Raw genomic sequence first — 21,239 nt, 5'->3', positions numbered from 1 at the left:
CAGTGGGGGAACGGACAATAGGACAACAATGGGAATGCGAATGGTGAGAAAGTCGAAGGATGGCCCGGGGAACAACAAAGTGGAGTGGAGTTTGTTCCAGACGACGGGTTGAACCTCAGCCTGGTGGTGATGGAGTAACTGACAGCCCCAGCCCAGCTAACGGTAAGTACCTGCTTCTCAGGCACAATGCGAGTATGAGATTTTAAGTGATGATACAAACATGTCAAATATATTCTGTATGATGACCTTTCTATCCAACTGTTGACTTTAATCAAGGACAAACGTCTTGCTTGATGAGCCATGACGACGGTGGTGGTGTGGAGAATTAACGCATCCAGCCCATCCAGATGAGACCAAGGAGAGACAACCAAAAAAGAGACAAGAGGCATATGCAGACGCTGTGATAATCATTTACAAAGCTGCGCGCACGGGTATCTAGGGGCTTGGATGGACCAAATTATGACCACTGAGATGGGAATCACAAACACAACAAACTGCAGTCGACAGTGAAGCAATCCAGGCCAAGTTTTTTCATTTGTGTATCACACCAACTGTTTCAAGGCACGATTCCCTAAAGAGGAATTGGCGATAGGCTCAGTATTGAAGGAGTGTTTACCCATATCAAGTTGGCGTTGATGCATGTTGATATATGCATTCTGATGCACTGCGTTTGAAGCCTCATAGTAATCGAGGTGTAACTGTAGATGGAAATGCAAATCAAGGCACACGTACACGATCCGATCTCGACTCGTCTCGCCTCGATTTGGTGCGTGTCAGTCTCGTTTCTTTTTCACGTCAACATTTTTGGTTCAGACAGTCTGCCCCTGTCCTGTCTTGTCCCGTTGGTCCCGCGCCATGTGGGTCTGACTCAAAGCTAATCCCTCCAGCGTTAACCAGGCTTTGGCCATCTCCCCAGTCACCGGCAGCGGGGGATAGTTCCCGAAGATCGGTTAATACCTATGGATGCCAACAGTTGACATGTTGGTCATTCTGTCTAGGGTAGGAGTCAGAGGAATACACATTATCATGCGATATCCGATACAAATACGTTATTGGGATCACTGTATGTCATTAGAAGTGCTTAGGATAATCGTTATCCACCTACATGTACCGCTTATTGCATTCAAGTTCTACAGGAACTATAAGGCTGAAGCTTATTTCCTACGCACTTTATTTCTCAGCTGGCCTCACTCAAACATACCAATGGGTATGGAATGGTACCAAAATCGACATACTAATGAAATACGTTCCCGACCAGCTTGCCACACCCATTGAATAATAGGCTGCATTATAGAACATGTTCAAACTAGTGCGCATGAATCTCATTGGAAGCTGTCGCAGCGAAACCAGGGCACTTCCAGCCTGGCTTCACAGCCTCACCCACGTCAGACAGGTACAGAGTAGTCACATTTTGACAGCATTAATTGTTTTAATGGGAATCCCATTTATTCGTACTACTAAAGGCTTCAAGAGCCGGACCCAAAGGAAAAAAGAAAATCTATCGTGAACATTTCCACATCTTCATGAACGCTTCCGGGCCTCTCTACTGAGGCCATGCCCATGCGTCCTGTAGCGTCGTCGTGGCCGTTTCATTTCCCATCGTAGGGCAGGTATCAAATATCCGTATCCTGATGGTCTAGCCACCCGCGCTCATAACCCATGAAAATACCCACATAATGCCAATGGCACTCATCAACTTTTTGTGGATCAAATATCCTCTATAGTTAATTTCCTTTCATGCATTCGTGCCAAAAAAATCAAAACATCGTCGTAAAACACTTTTGTTGTTGCCTTAGACAGCACCAGCGTTGATCATCTTCTTTCGGAGGTAGTTCTTGTATTCCGAGATAGAGCCATCCCATGTGCGGATAGTCTGGTTCTCACAAACAAGAATCTGCTTGGCAATCTTGTCGAGCAGTCTGTGCATCGTTAGTCATCTTTCAATATCATTGCATTTAAGGGTGCTTACCGGAAGTCGTGGGACACGACAATAACACCTCCGCTGAAGGCGTTGATGGCATCTGCCAAACTGTCAATGGTGGGGATATCCAGACCGTTGGTAGGCTCGTCAAGAAGCAACATGTTGGGGCTCTCAATGGCGAGCAGAGCGAAGACGATACGACTCTTCTGACCCTCAGACAGAGTACCCATCAGGGCAGTCTGGGAATCACCACTGAGACCGTACTTGCCGAGCTGCTGGCGCCAGTACTGGTAGTCCTGAGACTTGGAGCTGTACTTGTCACGGACGAAGTCGAGAGCCGACTTTGTCAAGTCAAGTTGCTCAGCACTGTGCTGGGAGTAGAGACCGAGCTTCAAGTGAGTGTGTCGGGTGACGACACCACCGGTAGGAGAAAGCTTGCCGGTCATGAGACGGAGCAGAGTGGACTTGCCAACACCGTTGGGTCCGACAAGGGCAGTTCGGGAGTCCATATCGAAACCGAGGTCAAGGTTGCGGTACAGGTCGTCCTCGGGGTTGCCAGAGTAGGAGAAAGTAACGTTGTCAAAAGACAGGACAGGAGGAGGAAGCTTGTCAACATCGGCGAAACGGAAAGAGAAGACACGGTCCTGCTCGACAGGCTGGATGAAACCATCGGCCTCCATCTTGTCAAGAATCTTCTGTCGGGACTTGGCCTGTCGCACCAAGTTGGCGTAGGTACCAGCGCTAGCAATGAACTTTTTGATGTGGACAATTTCGTCCTGCTGCTTCTGGTAGGCCTTCATCTGGTTGGTCTCGTTCTCAGACCGCGTCTTGCTGTACGAGTCGTAGTTACCACCATAGTAGATGAGCTGCTTACCACGCATATCGATCATGCTGGAGCATACACCGTTCAGGAAATCCATGGAGTGGGAGACGAGAACCAGAGTTCGCTCCCACTTCTTGAGGTACTCCTCGAGCCACACACAAGCCTCCAAATCCAAATGGGCAGTGGGGTCATCGAGAAGCAGAACTGAGGGCTTGACGAAGAGGGCCTTGGCAAGGGCGACTCGCATACGCCAACCACCGGACATGTCCTTGGTCTTCTTGTGGATGGTCTTCTTGTTGAAACCCAGACCTGTCAGGATCAGGGAAGCACGAGTAGCAAAGGTTGAGGGATCAAGCTTGTCCATGTGCTGTGGGATGTTAGCTGAGTGCTTGTATCAAAATGCTGCGGGAAACTTGCCTCGTAGAGATCGAGGAGAACAGGGCTCTCAGGGCCCTCATCCTCGAGGAGCTTCTCAGCCTGATGGTCGAGACGCTCAAGCTCCAGCTCAGCCTCTCGGACGACCCATTCAAGGGCACCCAAGTCGCTGGGGGGAGCACCCTCGTTGAGAAGGTAGATATCGAGATGCTCGGGGATGGGGTACTCGCGAGCGGCGATGGCCTTGAGGAAAGTGGACTTTCCGCAACCGTTCTCACCGAGGAGACCGTATCGTCGACCGTACGAGAGCTCGAGGGTGGAATCGGTGATAAGGACACGACCGTGGAAAACCAGGGAAGTACTTGTGATCTTGACGTCCTTGCTGGTCTGGGTAGAAGCGAGGACACCGGTGGTGACACGGTCAGAGATACCGTGCTTATCCATCTGATCGGCAAGACGCTTCACCTCGTCGAGCTTATCGCCTGAAGTCGCGGGGGCATCGTCCTGGATGGGGTTGCCGTTGGCATCGAGCTCGGGCTCTTCGTTCTTCTTGGCACCCTTCTTGCCCTTGAGCTTGCCCTCGGCAGCCTTCTTAGCGAGACGCTTCTCCTTGGAAGAAGAGGGAGCCATGATGACGAGTTTGTGTGTGTGAAGAAAAAAAGACCGCGGGGTTGAAAGAACGGAGACTGACGGCGGGGTGAATGAACTGTCTGTCTAAGAAATCAAGTCCAAACCAAGGGGGTATATGTGATGATGGTTTGGAAAATGAATGTTCGATGAAGAAAGAAGGAAGAGAGGAGAGATGAAAAAAGTTAAGTTGACCGACAAGAAAAAAACCAGCCAAGCAAATAACAATGAGTGTGGCGGTTCCAGTTCCCGGTTGAATAATGCACGTACAGTCCGACAAGGCTTCTGAGAGGCAAGGCGGGGTGAATTTTTATTTGGTGGGGCAGATTTACAGATTTTTTGACTGACGAAAGAGTCAGGCACCAACTAAGGCACCAAGCTATGATTATTCCCGACAAGCGGCAGTTATTTGAGAGGTTATTGGATTTTTCTCGAACTCTGAAGAACAAAATGTCAATCTTTTCTGGTTCTCTTGATGTGTTGATTTCTAGATTCTGTTCTCTTTGTGTAGTAAAGTCCACTGTTATCAAAACCCCAATAAATCGGGGATCTTTTCAAAAACCTGACGTCATCAATCCCTTTAATCTGATTGGCTATCGTCTTCAGGATTTTCACTGCCCGCCATTTTGTTATCGTGTAGAGACGGCGAGCCCGTATCATTGTATTGTATCTACACTTGTAGTTCTTTGGTTCATAATTAAATTCGGGCTCACCGGTTGAATGTTGAGACAGCACGAGTCAACTTTGCCTCTCAGCATAAACTCGCAAACCAAAGTACTGTCAACTGAAGGTGATACTGCCGCGCGTTGCGCCTGGAACCGACGGTAACTGTCGCTGACTCAACCCTTGTAGGCGAGATGTATCAGGCAGTTATACCCTTTCTAGCTTAACTCGTGACTTTTCATGATGAATTGCCGGGCTGACACTTGTCTCATGCGATGCGAAGAGATTGTTCATTAATTATCTGGAAGTCCTGATACACAGCCATTTCCCGTTGAAGATTACGAGCTGAGGCTGGCAGGTCTTGTCCACCCCAGGAACTTGCATCGAACTGCTCTACATGGTACTATGGCTAAGCATACTATTGAGAGCACATGATGTTAGTGATTAGACTATAGTTTACGTCCAAAACCATAGGTCACTAGTATCACTCCAAGTCGCTCGTATCCTGTTTTGTTTCATGCAGTCATTTCATCATTGATACTAAAGTCGCTCTGCTACAGGTGTCATTGCATCCTCGGGAATTAAGAGGAAGTCTCGTTGTTGAGAGAATCGAAAGGGGTCTCGCTGGAGAGGGCACTCTGCCTGGGGCCAGCATCCCGTCCAACAGCATTCTGTCTCTCCTGGAACTGCTGCTCAGCAAGCCGGCTAGGGTCATTTTCGCTGCCTGGCTCAGACTCCAAAGCCAACTTGAGGCCATCCTTGGTCTTTGAGTCGTCAAATCCCTCGGTGGCGTTCTTGCCGTGAGGTCCACCAGAGCTCTGGATGTACTGGTTCTCGACATAGCTGGGAGCAGTGCCGCTGCTGGCAGAGCCGGACTGGCCAGACTTGGAATCGGCGTTGGAACCAAGAGCGGAAGAGGTCTTGGCAGTACGGCCAGCGCTGGACTTGTCGGAGCTGGACTGGGTAGACTTGGAGCTAGGAGCCGAAGAGGTATCTGTGTTGCGGCCAGCGCTGGTGTTCTCAGATGCGGACGAGGGTTGGTTCTCACCGCCAACACCCTCGTTAGAAGTGAATTCGCCGCCCTCCTTGATGGACTCGGCAGCAAGAGACTCCGAGGCAACCTTGCCGGCGCCCTCCTCCTTGACAGGAGCGTTCTCGCCAAGATCAACCTGGATTGTATAAGTATTCGTTGCAGGTTCGCGGTGTGGTGTTATTTGACGGAGCTTACCTTTTGGCCGTGAGTGGGATTCTGGTTCTTGGGAGCCATGATGTCTGTTGTCTGTTATGGTAGGGAGAGAAGAGAATTGGTTCAATATTCGCAATTGAAGATGAAGTTGCAGAGTATGGTTGAATACAAATATCATTTGAGAAAGGGCCTTGAGCTCATATATTGCTATTTGGCAGCTACATGACATCATGGCGGCTGTCCCTCACTTGACGCCTTTAACCTCTAGCATGACGCCGGATTACATCATGAAGGTTCTAGCCACGAGGAATTGGCCATGAAAACAAGCAAGAGGAAAGGAACAAAGGACTTTTTGAGTTTGGTTAGCCAAAGGTTTGGAAAGTTCGACAGAGTACAAAGACATCGAGATCTGAGCGGCGGGTGCCGTGCCGTGTAAGATGGGTGACACCTGCAAGATGTGTGTTGCAACATGACGGGATACTACAGCCAAGGGTAGCACCAAACCTTTGGCAAAGTAACAAATATTGCCATGCCAAGTAATGGCTCTTGCCCTGCCGGCATCTCATTTCTGTGACAGCGGAATGACGGTGTCTACCCGCTTGAAGAAGCTTATCGGACGACCATTCATATGCAACACCAACACCAAACTTTATGCATTCAAGGCTATCTTTTTAATATACCAGGCGATAGCTTCACCATATAAAGACTTTTCATGTTGAATGCGCGCAAGAAAAACTTACAAAACAGAAAGTCTTGTGATATCGTGATATGGCCTACGTGCGTTTGCGTAAAATTTGCTACAAGGTGTAGTTTGTAACGGGATGTGATACTTTTCGTATGATAGCTCTCGTACGTACGGAGTATCAGCTCATATGGTAAGCTTGATAATCGCAGTCATTTGACAATTTGGTTATCCTCATAGTGGTCACTTGCTCCGAGTGTACAAGACATCCGAGGGGCTACATAAACTTGACTGCATGGCCCGACTACAACAGAAAGCTTTATGCCCTAGTATTATGGCAAAGAGTGCGCATGGATATACGGTTGTTTCTTTGTCCGGAAGACATATCGTTCATATCAAGCGATTTGTATACTCGAGTCACTTGAGTGATAGGGAAGTATAATATCGGGGAATGCCATGTCGAAATCATCCCTGCTTATGTGAATAATATAGATTATGGTTTCAGTGCGAAAGAGTGATGGGCGTCCTCTAATCGCGCCTTGTTATATACTGATTAGTTGTGATGTGGCTAGTTGAGTGTCAAGTCAACGGTCGGGTCATAGAGGAGTGAGTCTACGAATAAGTCCTGGTCCTGTCCACTAAATCCAGTCCGTTTAATATTCTATAGCTGTGATACTATAACTCTTTTTTATTTGCATCCGGATCTGCTAAGCATATTTGCAGAAGTGAGCACCTCGATACCTTTTTGCGCTTGTTGGCCTGCAACACAATGGGGTGTTGGAACTACGGCTTTGAAGAGGATAAGAGACGAAATCAGCATAAGCTCATAGCAACTAGGACCCATCCTTATTTCACTTGTTTAATGTCTGCCATGGCTTAGAAGTTGCCTCTCTTAATACGCTTTGGACGGTGTGATGATGCAAGCAGGGAGCGAGTTTGGGATATTATCAGACCTGCCCTTGTTATGAACGTATTCACTGTTCTTTTTATTTACATGGTTGGCAATAAAACAACATGCTAGAAAATAGAGAGTGGGGAATTTTGCATTGCTATTTTAAAGAGTTATCTTGATCACTTCTTTTCTATTGTTGTCAATTTTTGTCTTTTTGTCTTTTACTCCGTCCCAATATTTAATTCATTATTTCCCTTCTATTCTTTGCTACACCAAAACAGGTTCTTGAACAAACAGGCAACCACAAAGGTATTCTGAATCATTAAGACAAGATCTTCACAAGGCTCAGTTGCCAAGGCTGATATTTCGCGCGCCTGACGCAAGAATGAAGGAAATTCGACCCCGAATGGCAGTTTCGCCACCCTATAGCCAACTGAGGCAGCGATTGTGCCGCATGATCGACCATCAGTGGAACCAATTCAGTAACGCTGGAGATTTCAACGCATGTCAGAGGTCAAAAGTGGAAGAAATAAAATCTCGAGCAGCAAGTGATGAAAAGGTGAAGTGTAATTAGAGTCATCGTCTGGCATGCGGCCCAAAAGGCTGACAACCACCACAGCCTAGGACTAACAGGTTCGATGTTATTTAAATAGAGTAATCCCTAGGCGCAGAGAAAGTTCCAAGCTTCAGAAACAAACACCACCGTCAAACAACTAAATTTTGAACTATTGAATTCGCATTAAAACGCATACTCCACATCTAATTAAAACCAACACGATGCCAACTAGAGAACTCGTTTACCACAATGGTCACTATTATCGTACTTCGGCAGACCGGCCGGAACAACGGCATGATCAAACGCGTCCTCAACATGGGATGTTGCAAAAAACTCACGATGTTTGGGGTCGCGTACTCTACGGCGTTGGTAACGTCTATTACAAGATTCGAGGGCAATGAACCACGAAAACGATGACGACGCATACACGAGAGAGGAATGGGATCGATGATCAAAAAGAAGATTACCCACTGTTTGCGCTACCATCAACAAGATCAAGCTTTGACAAGTCGTCGATGAACCACTCTATATGATGATGATAGACAGAGCCCCAGCGCTCATCAAGGAGGAGCAACAAAGAACAATCCAAAAATACGACAATCAAGCTCACGCCAGCTATGCGCAGCCGTATCAGGAATCATGTTATGGACCCATCGATGTGCAGAGAAGTCAATGCTCTGCTTTACTCTGGTTTCAGAGTCCCATGGAGCAAGGAGCCAACCAGCACACACGAGTGAGAGATACAGTGTCAGGGTCAGGAATGACATGCCTCAAGAGGCTTGAGACAAAGAGACAATCCGGGCCGAGGTGGCAGAGGGATCTGTGATCCTTGAGAGAGAATCAGCGACGCTGGGGATATGAACACGCGTAAGCTTCTTTTGTTCAGGGATGAACCTATTGAGATTTCAATGTCATTGATTGAAATGAGGCCGCTTGCAATTCAATTAAGCCAAGAGGACAAGACATGTGCATTTAATATCATTGTATTGCAAAGTCCATGACTCTTGTTGCCAAGTGCAGCTCAAAGATTGAGTTCCACCGGAAGCGTTTCAAGACAATTTCGCAAGATTGATTCGAGACGTCGTATACGTCTAGAAGGCGAAATAGAGCAAGTGAGACCCCTGGTGTTTTGGCAAAGACGGATATCCGGTGGAGATTGTCCCCTTTTCTGTACAGTGTAGAGTCTTGTCTGAACATGGGTTACTAACACCACATGCCCTAGGCGAAGCCAAGCTTTGGCTAGAGCGAGATAGAGCTACGGTGTGCATTGATACCAAGCACTATACCACCGTCAACAAGATGAGATTCTGTATTTACCATCCCTGATTGGATACGGATGGCGCCGGTCAAGACCCAAACAAGCTTCAATCTCTGGACTGCGCCTCAAAATCAACATGGGTTCTTTTGTCTGGTTGGCTCATTTCCCGCTTGTCGAGGAGATCTTCTCTACCGCTGCAAGCACAGTGTCGCTCATCCACTGCAACACAGCCGCTGCCAACCCCTTGCCATGACAATTAGCGGCTTGGGTTACTGGAGCTCAGGGGCCCCAGAGCCAGTGGCCCAAGTAGGGGCGATTAATCCCGGCCACCCATGCATTCCATTTTACTTTTCAAATGCTCCCACCCATCCCTCGACTCAAAATCATCTTTCCTCTTTCTTCCTACAACAACCTCTAATTCTTCATCGCCGTTTTTTGTTTCTTTCGGTTCTCGTTACTTTGAGACCGATTTTTTAACTCTTCCCGACACTCATTTATAAACTCTTGCTACTACGATCTGACCTTGTCAAAGGCAAAAAGGGGTTTCAGCATTTTAACAATTGATTCTCTACACTCTTTTTACTAGCCGATACACAACACAATGAAGTACTCTGCCGTTATTGTCGCTGCGGCGGCCGCGGCTGCCAGCGCCAAGCTCGAGCCCATCACCATGAAGGTTCGTTGCGCGCATTGCGATATGATGCACACGCTGACAGCTCCCAGGGTTCTAAGCTTTTCTACACCAACGGAACTCAGTTCTTCATGAAGGGTGTCGCTTACCAGCAGGACTCCGCCGCTGGAGGTGAGACCACCTCAAAGAAGTCATACAGCGACCCTCTCGCAGACGAGAAGGCTTGCAAGCGTGATGTTCCTCTCCTCAAGGAGCTCGGCACCAACATCATCCGAACCTACGCCATTGATCCCGAGGCCGACCACACTGCTTGCATGAAGCTCCTCGACGACGCCGGCATTTATGTCATTTCTGATCTTTCCGAGCCTTCTGTTTCCATCAACCGAGATGACCCCAAGTGGGACATTGAGCTCTACGAGCGATACATTGGCGTTGTCGACGAGCTCGCCAAGTACGACAACGTTGTCGGCTTCTTTGCCGGTAACGAGGTCTCCAACAACGTCTCCAACACTCAGGCTTCTGCCTTTGTCAAGGCTGCCGTCCGCGACACCAAGAAGCACATCAAGAGCAAGTTCGACCGCTGGCTGGGTGTCGGTTACGCCTCCAACGACGATGTCGACATTCGTGAGGATATTGCCGACTACTTCAACTGTGGCAAGGACGATGAGCGCATCGACTACTGGGGTTACAACATTTACTCTTGGTGTGGCAAGAGCAGCATGAAGGACTCTGGATACTCTACCCAGGCCGAGTTTTTCAAGGACTACTCCGTCCCCGTCTTCTTCGCCGAGTACGGCTGCAACGAGCCCGACGGTGCCGCCAACCGTATCTTTGACGAGACCACTGCTCTCTACGAGGAGAAGGAGATGACTGATGTCTTTAGCGGTGGTATCGTCTACATGTACCACCAGGAGGCCAACGACTACGGTCTTGTCAAGATCAGCAAGAACGGTGACGCTGTCAAGCAGAAGGATTTCGCCCAGCTCAAGAAGAAGGCTACTGCCGCTCAGCCCCAGGGTGTTGAGGAGGACGACTACAAGCCCACTGGAAAGACTCCCACCTGTCCCACCCAGTCCAAGTCCTGGAAGGTTAACGCCCTTCTCCCTCCCACCCCCGACAAGTCTCTCTGCGACTGCATGGTCAAGAGCCGAAGCTGTGTTCCCGCCGACGACCTCAAGACTAAGGACTTTAACGACATCTTTGGTTACATCTGCGGCGAGAACAAGAAGATCTGCACTGCCATCAATGCCAACGCCACCGCCGGTATCTACGGTGCCTACAGCATGTGTGACAACGAGGCCAAGCTCGCCTACATTCTCGACGCCTACTACAAGGAGCAGAACAAGAACGCCGACGCCTGTGACTTTAAGGGCAAGGCCACCACCCAGAAGGCTCAGAACCAGGACTCTTGCAAGGCCAAGCTCGAGTCTGCTGACAAGATCAACGAGGAGGTTGCTACTGCTACTGCTGCTGCCGGCGCCGCTTCCACCGGCGAGTCTGAGAGCGAGGACGACGATGAGTCCTTCGGTCTCCAGGCCGCTACCATTGCCCGCGTCTTCTCCCTCGGCGACTACGCTGTCGGCGCCTACATGGCCGTCGCTGGTGTTGTCGGTGCCGGTATGGTCCTTCTGTAAGCGATTTTTGGATGCATCATGGCATGACTCCTATTTTGTTAGGGGTGGCCTTTTTGGAACGTGCGTTATTCCCACATTGTGTCCTTCTTTCTTGTGTATTTAGCATCGCTTTCATGGCTTGTAATTAGAACGATTATAGATGTCTAATACCATCTTGCGCGATTGCTATACAGATGTGGTGATGTCAGAGGTTAAGCTGCTATAATTGTTCTTCGGGATGCGTGACAATAGTGAATATACTTGTGATGCCAATGTCCCTTCAGCACGCAGCAATGTATGCTCAAGGTATCAGAAAAAATGACCACTAAAAGCATAAGAGACGGAATTATTAGGTTACTTATGCTCCTTAGACTATGGTTCTCAGCCTGTTTATTTTTGTAAAGACTTGGAAGGCCAACTTTTCTCCTGTCCATTAGATGCTTCAAATGAGTTGCATGGATTCCAACGTTACATTTGTCAGACCTTGACCATTCGACAATTAATTAACAAATTAACAACTGGGCTTTGCTGCCTATTACTTTGTCGCGCCAGCTTATCTATGAACATTTTTTGAGAATACACAAGCGTGCTCATTCTGCTTGGGCGCCTGTTATCACACCAAGGCTCTTGTTTACACTGCTCTATTTAAGAAACAGTACCATCAGTTCAGCTATTAGCACCAGACGTAAACATGTACAAAAGTCGGGATTCTTATGCAGTTTAGACTTGATCCAGAATGCATTGGCATTTATCTAGATTATTCCTTTCTCTGGGCAACCTACCACGTTAGTCTATTGAGTTTGGCCCAGAGGTCTATACTTCCAGCAACACAGCTGGTTGTATTTATACTTTTAGCATCCTTTCCCGAAATCTCGCTCACGCCTCTTCAGTTTCGTTGAAGCTGTCAATAAACATTAATCTATTTGCGCCAATTCTTTAAAATTTTCTACACTATTCCTCTCAAGACAAAGTTTCACAATGTAACCGTGACTTGTACGGCAGCTGCGTGAACTCTATAATACCAGTATACCAATAAAAGTATTATGATGGGGCTAGTACTGTACCGACTGAAAAGTTAATATAACTCCAGATCGTAGCAACTTTCTCAGTAGAAACCTAAGATTTCAACATCAATAAAAGAAGCTATCAAGCCATACAGACAGCAACAACTGCTTCCTTAGCCTTGATCAACTGGAAATTCAACCACTTATCTAAGGCCTACGGATACAGAGTCAGTCGATACCGGCCCCTTGCGCCTCGTACAACCCAATGTCGGCTGTTATCACAGCTGGTTGTCCTCAGGGTACTAAAAAAATTAGCCGCTGGATATAAGAGACGAAATTATTAGGCCAGTTTATATTCCTTAGACCATAGTTCTTAGATTACTTATTCTCATACCCTAAGACTTCCGAGGCCATTTTTTCTGCTATGCACTTGGTTGTATATAGATACATGTTTAAGTGGAAAACGCGGTCGAAAGTGGTGCACATCTCAATGGTACCCAGGCACGGGCACATGCACGGGAGGAGTGGAGTTTTGTGGAGATCGCAACCTCACGTCAACTGGCTATCAAAACGAACCACCACGAAACCGTACCCATTTCTGTTCCAACTCTATCAAATCCACACATAATGAAGATATAAAAAATGCAAAAAAAATTGGTAGCTTCTCTTTGATTGAGCGGTAATTAAAGTGATATCAGATATCTAATACCATCTTGCGCGATTGCTATACTAACGTTGTGTGTATGTCTTTAATCCGTAATGAATTAACTGCAGTTGACTACGGAAGCCCAGAAATTGTCAATAGTTGGACCCGAAAATCCGAGGGGAAGGCGAGGTTTCACCTGCAAGCCTCGACAGCCGCTATTGTTGTGTGAACGTCTTTATTCTCCTTGAAGAATCTTTACTTTAATGGATGGGGTGTTCCTCAAAGTCTGATAGCTGTAGTGTCGGGCACATCACGTGCGAACGCATCAGTTTCGCATGTTAGGACCCACCGAGTTGTTTGAAGTCTGGGTCTAAAGAAAGGCAAAGAAAAGTGTCAGCGATTGCAACATGTGTGGTGGTGCTTGTGTAGTTGATTCTCTTCTCTTTGACAGGATCCGGGGTATCTAATCTTTAGGATATAAAAATAAATAACATAAAAGTAGTCTAAACTGGTGGAGATGGTGGATCTATGATATTCATGATCTCGGGGCAGGGGCAAGGGCAGGAGTAGGAGTAGGAGTAGGAGCAGGAGCAGGGGCAGGAGGTGGTGGTGGTGGTAATAGAAGGGCCGGAGGCTCCTCCCAGATCTCAAAATCTGGTGTTGTTGTTGTTGTCGTCGTCGTCTTCCTCTTTTTCTTCTCTCCTTCCTCCTCTTCGTCCTCGTCTCGACGGCGCTTCACTAATTCACAAGTTAGCTTCACAACAGCTGGTATATTCCAGGAAAGACTTACAAATAGGAATAACAGGGTCTTCTATCCGAAGCATCTACTGTCAGCATTTGAAGCATGTTCTGGGGGGTGTTCGAGTACTTACGCTCGAATTCGAGCCAGTCGTTAGGGTCGACGACTGCGTTCCAATGGAACATTGGCAGAGGAGGGTCACTTAACAACATAATGATAGCAATAATCGCTTGTAGTTTACTCCGGAATGCCAGAAAGCCCCAGGTCCGCGTTCACCACCGAAAGTCGGGCCCGGCTTTCGGGGCTCATTGCTGCACGGTTTCGCCTGCAAGCCTCGATAGCCGCCGCAACCCGCTCTGCCTAGGTTCGGGGGCGCTGTAGATGAGATGTTAGAAGGATATGAGAAGCTTTCAGTGAGTCAAAGCAACACTTACGACGACTATCTTGGCGACTTTCTTGACGCAAAAAAAGTCCAGAATTGTCTTCTGTTTCTTCTTCTCCTTCTTCTTCTCTTCCTCGTTGTCCTCCTCATCTCGCTTGCGCTTCTCTGAGACTGATGTCAGTATATCTGATAGTGAATCAGTCGGGGATGGTTTTACAAGGCAGAGCGACAGGGTCATCGGCAGGAAGATCTAGTTAGAATGTTAGTATATTTATGAATAAATCAGCAACAGGAACTTGCCGGCCTAGTCTTCATCCCGAGGGATGAAGTTCCTGTCCGTGGGGACAGTAACCCCCACGTCCTCTGACATAAACTCTTCCTCCCACATAGTTGGTATATAGCTTTTTTTTAAAATAAAAAAATAGAAAAAAGGGAAAACGGGGGCTCTTTGCGGCAAGGGGCGACGGGGTGAGGGGATGGTGGTGATAGTTCAGGGAGCAATCACGCGTGAGGTACTCTACGCGTCGCGTTTCCTATTTACCGTTGTGGCTGAGATGTGGTGATTGCGCCACAGTCTTGGGCAGATCGTGTATGCCGCTTAAGCAGAGGAGTTGGCCTCCTAATAGGTACTTAGGTTATAAAAAAATAAGTAGTTTAAGAAGTATAGTCTAAGGACCATAAACTGACCTAATCTTATACTTCCAACGGTCAATCTTTGTCATACCTCGAGGGTTGGTATTGTGAATTAACTCATCCGTCTCTCCACTCGCTCCAATAACTAGACAAGTCCATACAGCCAGCTAGGCTAGGGGCGTCAGGCCCGTCAGAAGACACAACCACACGATGGTTCTGGCCGAGGCTTTTTATTTAACAGACATATTTTCGCGATTACTATTATACTCTTTTTGTTACTGTAAAATGATGACTGGACGCCAACTTCAAGTACTCCTCGCGCAAACATATTCATTAGCAAACGCGTGAGCGTTAGTCTTTGGAAAGGGTTATGTTAAGAGCAGGCAACCTGTGAGTGCACCTGAGGAATCATTATCAGATCGATTTTTATAATTGGCAATAGGCAAGAGGGGAGAAGGAATGCGCAGAAAAAAAATTGGTAGCTTCTCTTTGATTGAGCGTGTCATCGTTAGGACAGGGGCCATGCTAATCTATATTCGGTCAGTATCGTGATATCGGGTTAATTCTATTTCAACTTGTAGACGCTTCTGAACACCGATTCTCTAGGCAATAGTAAATTTTGTTATCTGGGGTTTGTGTTGAGTTTCTGTGTCTACTGTCACTACAGCAGCATCACACTCCCCAACTGCATACCCTGGATCTTGCTGGCGTGTGATAGAATAGTTAGCGTTCAACCTCAGGATAGGGATGAAAGGCCTGAGAGTCCGGCTTAAGGTACAGATTAAACTACTGATTTTGTCGCATACTTCTAATGGTGGTTTTTCTAATCCGAGTCAAAAAGAGGAACTGGTGACAGCCTACTTTGAGTATGGTTCCAACAGAGGTTTGCGCATCAGCCCCACCACCCTTTATAAATGGCACACAATTTTGTAAAATACCGCTTTCTTTGACTATCTGAGAGAATAATTTTGCACTTGTAAAAAATCCGAATTCCGTCAGTTGCTGTGGTTGTGGTATTTTGTGGGTTGGGATTCTTTATCTTGTGTCCCAGGCCTGGTATGTTGGCATGGAGGCATGGCTTCACAAGGCATGTTGTGTGTATTTGGCACTGACATGTGAGTTTTGGTTCAAAGAAAGGTAAAGAAGTGTCAGCGACTGTAGGAGACGTTGTGGTGCTTTCGTAGTGGTAGGTGGTATATAAGTCTTTCTACTTTCTCTCTCTTTCGTCAGCGGGCAACCGCTGACATTTGGTCTAGTTCGTCCCCCCTGGTCCAATGGCTAAAGAATACATACTAACATGATTTTCTAGTTGAAACGATACAGAGGTTCGACTCCCACGGATTTACCAACTCAGTCACCATACTAACCAAAGTGTTCCTACAGAAGATTAGCATGGCCCCTGCACTAAGGAGTTCGTCTGACTAATCCAGCTATAATAACAATTGCTAACAGTTCAATAGTGACACGCTCAATCAAAGAGAAGCTACCAATTTTTTTTTGTATTTTTCTAGCCTGTTTTAACTCCCAGCAAGGTTGGTGATACTCCACAGTCTATGCCAAGGCATAATTTTACATTGCCCCACATATCCCGGCCACGTGCTCCGCCGTTGAGATCTGCCCTACTATTGACTGTTTTCCACTTAAACATGCATATCTGCAATTGACAATGGCTCTTTCTCTACTCTGTAAATCAACCAGAACTATATATATCTAGCTGTGTCGCTGTAAGGATGATATCTGGACAAATGCTATTGCATTCGGAACCAAGGCGCTTATACCCTCTCTATTGTGTCATTGTAAGTGTCTTGACTTATGTATATCTTTAACTGTCTTGATTATGTTAAAGCTGCGCTTGTTAGTGGTTTGTTTCTTGTTGAGCAATATCGATTGCCAACGTTTGATATGCTAACTTGAGCGCATAAGCAAGCGGTGCTAACTCATAGAGTCCTACAAAATACTCATATATAAGTCCGTGCGATATAACAATAGATAGCAAAGCCCAGTTATCAATCTATTAACCAAGCATCGGATGGTTGGGGTTTAATAGGCATAACGGTAGAAGCCATGCAACTCATTTGTAGTAGAACAATCATGACTGCATACTGAAAAAAAGGTATTGGAATCACATGTATAATTTGGCCACCTATTGTTCCCTTTATTGCCATATGTCTTAAAGTGCCGATTGCAGCTTGACCTATGCAGCCTCTCTTTTCCGGCATTACGTGACTAATTATAAGATCGATCACGTGATGCTTACACCAAGATGTAATGACAAGGAATATAAAGTAATCATATACATAAGTTTTACAATATCAATTCACTAGCTAGCGGTCTGCGAAGGTAATTAATTCATGGGGAACCGTGTGGCTGCTAGACGTTGATCTGACCCTAGCCGGATAAAACCCCATTTATCTTCCTTAATAGGTAGGTTAGAAGAAAAAGAAGAAAAAGAAGAAAAAGAAGAAAAAGAAGAAAAAGAAGAAAAAGAAGAAAAAGAAGAAAAAGAAATAAACAGGAGGGGTCTTTCCTAGTCATCCTTCTCAACTGGCTCCTCCTCCAGCTTCTCGCGTACCTCTAGATACTGGAAAACGTTCGGTGGGGGCGCAATGTGTTGAATAGGGTAATGATCTTCTGCAGCATGGTATACCAGGTCATGCAGATCCGGATTATTCTCGATGCCGTTGGTAAAGGTACAATACCGATTCATCATAAATGAGAATGCACATTGCCAGAGCTGTTGGCCGTTCACCGTTGCAATAACCTTTCTGTCCTTGCATTTTCTAGGAAGACTCAACATTTGCCCTCCCCGATCTCCCATCTGTAAGAATGTTAGCTGTGTATTAGGTACTTTGCTAAATAGTAGACAAGTAGCAGAAAAGATGGCCCTCAAGGTTTCGGGTGCAAAAATAAATAACCTAAGACCATAGCCTAAATAGCATAAAGTGACTTTTTACTTTCGTCCCTTATACCTCAAGCGGCCAACTTTTCTGATACTGGGAGTAAAAATTACTTACCAGACAGAGATCGCACTTTGTTCGAATGGCTGAACCCGACACGTTGATCATCATCGCTTCTGGCAGGCTGCCGATATTGACGCCGTGACCGAACTTCCTTTCGATCTGGTCAGATGTCTCATTCAAAGTCAGGAGGCGAGGAATTGGTTTGCTGGTCGGCTGGCAGTTTCCGACAACCAGCCGCTGGTTGAAGAAATCGAACTCGATAACGCGGAGCCTGTTGCTGTAAGGAACCCATACCCTCCTTGTTATGGCATTGTCGGGGGGACTCCATTCCCAGTTCAATAAAGCCGCAAGCATCTTGGTACTGTGCAACCAGCCAAGATCAATGTGATCGACTTCGTCTCCAAATTCACTCGACTTCTCTTTGATCCTTGCAGAGAATACTTGAAGTTTCTCTTGCTTTAAGTACTGTGTATGCCAGCCCTGCTCATCCTCAAATTCGAAGCGGACGGCGAGACGCAATGCTTCGTTCCAACAATCGAAGGGCCCAACAGTCGGCATCCGGGCATAGGCGTATGGGTGTCTGTCGTTCGGATCGATGGTAATCTCAATTACGACATTGACGAGCGAGCCCCCAGCAAGGGAGGTGAGTTCCGCTGGGACGACAGGGCGGAATTTAATGGGGAGAGTACCGGTTTGACCGTTGAAGATGAAAACAAACCTCTCCTTCGTGAGACGTCTTGGGTGGGTACGGAACGTGAAAATTGCTGGTATGTTTCCATCATTGGGTGTTCTTGTTCGGATCCAGAGGTTCGCCTCCTTCATTACACCCTCAGATAAAGGTACAGACTAATTTAGGCCCGTGAAACGTTCATTTGAAGCGAAACCCTTCAATGAGGAGTCGGAGGCCTTGATGCGACCGGCCACATTCAGTAGTAGTTTGCTAAGGGGGGCGCCGCAAATCTGGAGGTAAGAATCTCTTTTGAGAGATTTACTCAGACGTGCAAGTTCATCAGGGGGGAGGAGTTCATTCGATGCTAATGGCTTATTGCTATTGAGCATCATGGGAGAAAAGGAACCAAAAAGAACCATGGGAATCGTCTCAGCCCATGACTGGAACAATTTTACGTTCGGCATTGCTTGTGGCAAGAAAGCGATAGGAAACAACCTATATGTCGCCCCTTCTCTTAGTCTTTTGACGGCGACCCGATAATGCATGAGGTCATGGTTCTTGGAAAGACATCTCGAATGCTGTTTATATCGTGCCAGTAGGCCGACGGTTCTGCCAATATACAGCGAAATGGAGCCATCCTTCTCGTTGTAATACATCAGGATGTAGATGTAGGTGCCATTTTTGGTGAAAGGTGCAATAGTTGTTGTGGAGTCGATATATCGGAGCTTGTTCCAGATATCATCGAGCTTCGGCAGGCCGTTTCGGAAGAGCTTCAAAGATCCGCAATAGTCCATTCCTAAGATTTTATGTTAGATCTAAAATAAACAACCTAAGGCCATAGCCTAAGTAGCCTAAAGCAATCCGCTGATTTCGTCTCTTCTTTTCTGATACTGGGGACAAGCTTACCATTGATGAATTCTTTCACGAATAATCGACATTTGTCAGGCTGCGATGCAATGTCTGCTAACGTTCCATTTACACCGTGGAGTTTGAGTTGTGCAAGCGTCTCAACTGCTGACAGCGATGCCAGAAAGCTCTCCAAGAATTTCTGCAGAGGTATATTAGGAGACAGCTGTAGATTGAGAGTTAAGTTCGGCAACTTGGTCTCATCGATGAGCTCAACATCTTCTCGCACAAAGGTTCCTATCTCAATGATGGATTTGGGAACTCGACATCTTCCGTTGGGCCAGTGCGTGTCCGACCGGACTAAAGCACCAGCTGGACCCTGACGCAGGAGCTGCACCAATGGGTGCGGGCATAGCTCCCCATTCGGGAAATTCTCTGGGATATTTGGAATTAGCCCGAAGGCGCCGATCTGCAGACTAATGAAGCCTGGTCCAGCAGGACTGTTGTTCAATGTCTTGATTTCCCCTTCGTTAAGTGTTCTGATAGCACGAAAGGTCTTAAAGACAATTTTAGGGGTAGTCGAGACTTGTGGGCTTCCTCTGCCCAGGGAGGGAGAGCCCGGGGGTAAGGCCGAGGTCGACGGACCTCCTCTGCCCAGAGAGGGGGACCCGGGAGGTGCGGCCGAAGTCGACGGACCTACTCTGCTCAGAGATGGACTTCCTCTACCCAGAGAGGGGGAGCCCGGGGGTAAGGCCGAGGTCGACGGACCTCCTCTGCCCAGAGAGGGGGACCCGGGAGGTGCGGCCAAAGTCGACGGACCTACTCTGCCTAGAGATGATGGCGTTGTGGTAAGAGAACCAAAGCCGGAGGCAAGCGATTCTATAGTCGGTGCTCGAGGACGACCGGGAGGGACATCAGCTCCGCCGGAGCGGCTACCTCTTGTAAGTTGAGGGTCGCTGGAGGATCCCGGGAGTGTAGGTTCAGCACCTCTCCCTGAGGCGGAAGACTGAGACGGCATGCGCTGAAAAAAGTCCCTTATTCCTGTCTGACTTCCTCCAGAAGGAGGATTTCCTTTCTTTTTCTTTCCTTGGGTCGTCCTGTCAGGGTCGGGCGGATCCGGAGGACCTGCCATGGTGAGGGTTGTGTGCGAGTGTGTGTACTGAGAGGTACGGGGATGTGTTTAACTTCGGTTGAGATGGAGATGTGATTCAGGAAGTTGAGATAGAGATGTGATTCAGGAAGTTGATAGGAAGCTAGCAGTGTCAGGGCAGTGGCAGATTATGTAGGTCGAGGAGAGGGTCAAGGAAAGACTGAATCAGAGTCGACCTGATACTGAATCACTGGCAAGTACCAGCAAGTACATCTAGAGTGGATCACTGGCAAGCAAGTCCGGAAAGTGAATCACGGGCTAGCTTGAAGGATGGATATATGCAACACCCCGTCGAGAGGCAACTGGCAAGTACGCCTGGGAAGTAAATTACTGGCTAGCTTGAAGGATGGATATATGCAACACCCCGTCGAGAGGCAACTGGCAAGTACGCCTGGGAAGTAAATTACTGGCTAGCTTGAAGGATGGATATATGCAACACCCCGTCGGGAAGCACGTAGCAAATATGTTCAGGAAGTGAATCACCGGCAGGCATAATATAACGAAAACCACAGTCGAAATTTAGCGTCAAGGGAAACGAAAAGCATCACATCGATAAATAAATAAAACTTCTAAATCATCAGGAGTGTATATCAACCAATATCGTCAGAGAAAACAAGCTTGCCTCTCCCTAAATATAACAGCGAATGCAGTTAAAACTTGAAGTGTATAATACAAATAGCTAGATGTTTGCCTCTACTAATCTCTGGAAACGATGTGCCGTTATATGTTGCAAACACGGAATAATCATTCCAACATAAACATTATCCGTTGCCCCTACATGGAGTAACTACACAGTGTCTGATGTATTCATGCTTTCCTGTATCTGGGATAAATAGTATAGTTTAGTTTACTAATATTTTAAGCAATAATACTATTGCAATATTTCTTTACAGGTTAACTGTATTATAACATCATTATAAATTAACAGATATCTTAAACATTTGCACATGTTTTAGATTGCCTGAGAAATAAGCCGAATTTA

The 21,239-nt window shown here is 47.0% G+C and overlaps 6 protein-coding genes across 6 annotated transcripts; 1 reads left to right on the top strand and 5 right to left on the bottom strand.

Annotated features, from left to right (window-relative positions):
• Positions 1 to 1,792: 1,792 nt before the first annotated feature.
• On the bottom strand, positions 1,793 to 3,749 carry FSST1_004902 (ATP-binding cassette family ATPase ARB1; the record flags this gene model as incomplete). The annotated part of the gene is made up of 3 exons (XM_083231124.1): positions 1,793 to 1,919; positions 1,970 to 3,125; positions 3,158 to 3,749. The coding sequence occupies 3 exons, from the start codon at positions 3,747 to 3,749 to the stop codon at positions 1,793 to 1,795; spliced, it is 1,875 nt and encodes a 624-aa protein (XP_083088332.1).
• Positions 3,750 to 4,990: 1,241 nt separating this feature from the next.
• On the bottom strand, positions 4,991 to 5,676 carry FSST1_004901 (uncharacterized protein; the record flags this gene model as incomplete). Its single annotated transcript, XM_083231123.1, has 2 exons — positions 4,991 to 5,578; positions 5,638 to 5,676. 2 exons carry the CDS (start codon positions 5,674 to 5,676, stop codon positions 4,991 to 4,993), a joined length of 627 nt encoding a protein of 208 aa, XP_083088331.1.
• Positions 5,677 to 9,584: 3,908 nt separating this feature from the next.
• FSST1_004900 (1,3-beta-glucanosyltransferase GAS1) lies at positions 9,585 to 11,248 on the top strand (the record flags this gene model as incomplete). Its single annotated transcript, XM_083231121.1, has 2 exons — positions 9,585 to 9,659; positions 9,707 to 11,248. The coding sequence occupies 2 exons, from the start codon at positions 9,585 to 9,587 to the stop codon at positions 11,246 to 11,248; spliced, it is 1,617 nt and encodes a 538-aa protein (XP_083088330.1).
• A 2,164-nt stretch (positions 11,249 to 13,412) lies between these two features.
• On the bottom strand, positions 13,413 to 13,828 carry FSST1_004899 (uncharacterized protein; the record flags this gene model as incomplete). Its single annotated transcript, XM_083231120.1, has 3 exons — positions 13,413 to 13,615; positions 13,668 to 13,688; positions 13,750 to 13,828. The coding sequence occupies 3 exons, from the start codon at positions 13,826 to 13,828 to the stop codon at positions 13,413 to 13,415; spliced, it is 303 nt and encodes a 100-aa protein (XP_083088329.1).
• A 3,330-nt stretch (positions 13,829 to 17,158) lies between these two features.
• Positions 17,159 to 18,413, bottom strand: FSST1_004898 (uncharacterized protein; the record flags this gene model as incomplete). The annotated part of the gene is made up of 2 exons (XM_083231119.1): positions 17,159 to 17,449; positions 17,646 to 18,413. The coding sequence occupies 2 exons, from the start codon at positions 18,411 to 18,413 to the stop codon at positions 17,159 to 17,161; spliced, it is 1,059 nt and encodes a 352-aa protein (XP_083088328.1).
• A 24-nt stretch (positions 18,414 to 18,437) lies between these two features.
• On the bottom strand, positions 18,438 to 20,239 carry FSST1_004897 (uncharacterized protein; the record flags this gene model as incomplete). The annotated part of the gene is made up of 2 exons (XM_083231118.1): positions 18,438 to 19,057; positions 19,168 to 20,239. 2 exons carry the CDS (start codon positions 20,237 to 20,239, stop codon positions 18,438 to 18,440), a joined length of 1,692 nt encoding a protein of 563 aa, XP_083088327.1.
• Between the last annotated feature and the right edge of the window lie 1,000 nt (positions 20,240 to 21,239).

The sequence above is a fragment of the Fusarium sambucinum genome, chromosome I, assembly GCF_050947815.1.
Source record: "Fusarium sambucinum isolate potato_lamoka chromosome I, whole genome shotgun sequence".
NCBI classification, from domain to species: Eukaryota; Fungi; Ascomycota; class Sordariomycetes; order Hypocreales; family Nectriaceae; genus Fusarium; species Fusarium sambucinum.
Note: the sequence above shows the minus strand (reverse complement) of the source record. Positions and strands in the feature narration are given on the sequence as shown.